The 4060-nt window shown below is 31.6% G+C and overlaps 1 protein-coding gene across 2 annotated transcripts in view; it reads right to left on the bottom strand.

Moving 5' to 3' along the window:
• Nucleotides 1–1179: 1179 nt before the first annotated feature.
• The window catches only part of LOC107728931 (tissue factor pathway inhibitor-like), a 24909-nt gene continuing 22028 nt past the window's right edge, over nt 1180–4060 (bottom strand). For both annotated transcript variants that reach the window (XM_016539267.1, XM_016539266.1), the window contains exons 6-7: nt 1501–1680; nt 1180–1306 (exon numbers count right to left, since the gene is read on the bottom strand). In XM_016539267.1, the coding sequence (XP_016394753.1) occupies nt 1239–1306; nt 1501–1680 (248 nt within the window). In that variant the 3' untranslated portion in view covers nt 1180–1238. The remainder of the gene's footprint in view (nt 1307–1500; nt 1681–4060) is intronic.

Raw genomic sequence — 4060 nt, 5'->3', positions numbered from 1 at the left:
ATACACACACACACTAACGATGCCTATATATTTAAAAATTTATTTTTAAGCTTATATTATGATTTTTTCTTCTTATTGTACATTTTATGTGGATGGGTTAATTACACATTAATTACTTTAGATTTGTGGGGTATAAACAACATTCTTGTTTTGAAGTGAAAAGTTAGACCCTCGGGGTAGGATGACCCCCATCTTATGTCAGTTTAACAAAACAGTACATACACAATAAAAACACTATATCAAATGCTTTACATTTTAAGCGCATACAAATTAAGAACGTAAATGTTAAAGTCACCTAATGTAAATTGGGGCAGAAAAACTCCAGCAGATTTTAATTTTAATAACATAATTAATTACAATCGTAATGAAACCACAGAAAGTTTATTCAAATACAATTGTTTATTAGGAGTGCATATAAAGGCATTTTAGCCACTAGTAGTGGATTTCAAAATGTCTTTTAAGAGTAACAGCTCCATCTTGTGTTGTAAGCAGTTTTATGCACTTTCTTTTTTCAAACCATCAAGAAGTCCTACAATAACTTTCACAATGGAATCGCTGCTCTATTGGTAATTTAAGTCAGTCATATAGGGGTAAGTGGTTATCTTAGTGATGATCTGTTGGTCACATTTTATATTATTATTTATGTTAGACTCAACTTTCAATCACTGTGTCCTGGGTTAAAAAAAAACATTATTTGCCTCTAGTCATTACATACAAACAATGACAAGAGTCAAGGTCACAGTGCGAGGACATAAAAAAAAAACATTTTGGAGTGTACTGTATAAACATATTAATGATTTAGCATTAAAAAGATTAAGAATTAGTAGGTTTGAAAATTTGTACAAAAAATAAAGGAAAAGAAAGACAAAGGATTTAGAAACTTCAGCAAATATTAATAACAGCCATAAATAGTAATTTTTAATGAAATGTATTTTAGTACATAAATTTGTCATTTCTTCCCCAATATAGAGTGTAAGATTATGTTTTACATTTAAAATACATAGAATGCCATTATATATGAAGCCCAGATTAAAATCCATTAACTGTGATAATTATATACATGAGAACAGTGTGTGGGTCAAAGACGACCGCGTTTTTTCAGATGTATTTCCAAGAAAAAAAACATCATCTTATATTCGGGACAATACGGTATATGCTGCTGTTTCTTATTTTCTCTTATTTCCTCTCTAAAGAGTGGTTTAGGATTTGGTATCATGAAGAATACTGTACATGTCCTCCTAGACAGATCGGAATAAGATATTTGAGTTCTTCGTCTTTATCCGTATTTGCTTCCTCCGGCTGTGATCTGAAAGAGAAAACATTGAACATTCACAATCAACAACAGACACAAATGTTCCTGCTTCACTTTTCTTGTGGTGTAGCCTAATGGAACCCAAGTTGTATGTTTGAGCATGCATCATCATTGACACTAAACTGCGCAGTTCTCCTCAATTATAATATCAAAGCCTCTAAAGTAAGCAAGGGCTGCAGAAAACACACCTTTCATGCACATTTTCATGCAGTGTCTCTTGTGGACAAAGTTGTTTTTGTTGCCTCCACAGCCACTGTAACGAAACATCTGGCATCTCTCAGTCCTGGGGCTGTAAACGTATCTCCTCACAGAGCCATCACAATCGCCCCTATCAACTGGACTCAAGCAGAATTCTGGGGGATTGAACTCTGAAATGCAATAACAATAGGTCGGCAATATCAGTAGCAGTTAAAAAAATGATCTAAGTAATTTTTAATGAGATGTAATGAGTATTTTGGTGCATAAACTTGTCCTTTCTTCCCCATAAAACAATATAGAGTGTAAAATTGTTTTAATGCGATAACAATATTTTGGCAATATTAGGAGCATAAAAAAACACTTTATATACATTCAAACATGTTTATCTGAGACAAAAAGATACATTACATAATAATACATATGTTAAATGTTTTTTGTAAATAAACTACTGTACATAAGGGTGAATGTCACACAAAAGTACAGTTCATACTTTACCTCAAGAAGAAAAACAAAAGCATAAAGAAAAAATTAAATATTATAAAAAAAAAATTAAAAAAAATGCAATACAATTACATATTACAATATGTATATAAAAAATTTAATTATATATATATATATATATATATATAGCATTAAAAAAACAGTACAGATACATGATTACAAGTAGCTATAATATATTTTTTAAAAAAAGTAAAATTATATATTTTTTTAATGTTTGCCCTGCACTTCTGCTACACAATTAAACAATGAACTAGCCACTTTTCATGTCTCTTTGCGACCAAGTACCAATTACTGTAATTGTATTGCAATGTACAGTATGTATGTACATATTATATTTATACATCACATCTAATCCCTATCATTTCTTATTTATTGTTTGTTCAGCACTGTATAGGATGTGAAAAGGTAAAGTGTTACACTTTATGATTATTTTTTTTCTTTGATGTTGTTTAAAATATGATCCAAATGGCTACATCAATGTCATTTTATATTAGTTTAAGATTACTTTTATGCTGTTCTAGCTGGAATAACACTAGACTGCTGCAGGGATGACATATTTTTGTGGGCCAAAGCTTGGAAATAACTTAGCATTTTAGCACTTCTGGTTCATCACCCATCTGCTTTTACAGCCTCATTGTGTTTATAATTATAATCATGCTCTTGCAAACTATTCTAACTCAAAATTTCAGGGATTTTTTTTTTTTTATGAAGACTGAAGAAGTTGTCAGAAGAGTAGTGGTGCTGACATTGAAGTCACTGTGGTTCATTTATAGCTTATGTTTAGAAACCAGGTTGATGCTAACTTCTGGGTTGGCCTATAAAAATACATCATCATTGCAGCACTCTATTCATTCTAGCTGGAATGACAAACTCAACTTGACTTTACATACTTGATCCACTAGATGGCAGTAAAATCTAAGCATTGTCCTTCAGTGGAACCACAGAGCTTTTGTGCATCCAAGTCACCCTTTTAACCCAAAAGCAATTATTGTAATTAATTTGCAGTTACTTTTAACCCAGAAAGTAAATTGCCAATGATAAATTAGTAAAACAGAACGCTGACATGATGGTGAACATCACTTACTATACTTCATTAACTACTGTGATTAAGGCAAGAAGAGGGCAGGCAAATGTGGAGTAATATGTAGCTCTCATTAATACATGATAACCATGTAAATACGGAAACTTGCAAGTGTTTGCAATTCCCCTCAAGAGCCCAAATCCCAAGTAAGTAAGTAATTAAAGTTTATTTATATAGCACATTTATCTCAGCAAAGCTGGCCAAAGTGCTGAACAAAATCAAAGGGTTAAAACGAGTGCTGTCAAACGATTAATCGCATCCAGAATAAAAGTTTTTGTTGACATAATATATGTGTGTGTACTGTGTATATTTATTATGTCTATATAAATACACACACATACATGTATATATTCAAGAAAAATATGTTATGTGTATATATTAAGTATATTTATCTGTAATATAAATAATATAAATATAAATATATACATGTAAATACATGTAAATATTTGAAAAATATATACCGTGTGTGTGTATTTATATATACATAATAAATATACACAGTACACACACATATATTATGTAAACAAAAACTTTTATTTTGGATGCGATTAATCGTTTGACAACACTAGTTAAAACATAAAACAAGCAAGACAAACCATAAAGCAGTAAAACAATAAAAACATAGATAAAATCCAATTAGAATGAAGAAGAGGTCATTTAACACAACAAAATATACTTGCAATTACAAAAGCTGATATTCAGTTTTTTATGTTTCAAAACTGAGTATTATTACAAAATCACATATTTGACTCGGATTTCTGTGCTATCTGTGTGCCAGACAAGGATGTCATGTGCCCTGGGGCTGTGGAGCAGAGAGCAGCTCTTAACTGTCAAAATAAGCAGGAGGAGGCAGAAAAAATGGCTGCTACGCTGCCCTCTGGACTCAGAAAAACAGACTGTCTGACACGAAGGCACAGCTGTCTAGAACCCTCTGCCTGTGTGTGTGTGTGTGTGTGTGTGTTTGTACA

The sequence above is a fragment of the Sinocyclocheilus rhinocerous genome, unplaced genomic scaffold (genome assembly GCF_001515625.1).
Source record: "Sinocyclocheilus rhinocerous isolate Xijiao unplaced genomic scaffold, SAMN03320098_v1.1 scaffold1569, whole genome shotgun sequence".
In the NCBI taxonomy this organism is placed as follows: Eukaryota; Metazoa; Chordata; class Actinopteri; order Cypriniformes; family Cyprinidae; genus Sinocyclocheilus; species Sinocyclocheilus rhinocerous.
Note: the sequence above shows the minus strand (reverse complement) of the source record. Positions and strands in the feature narration are given on the sequence as shown.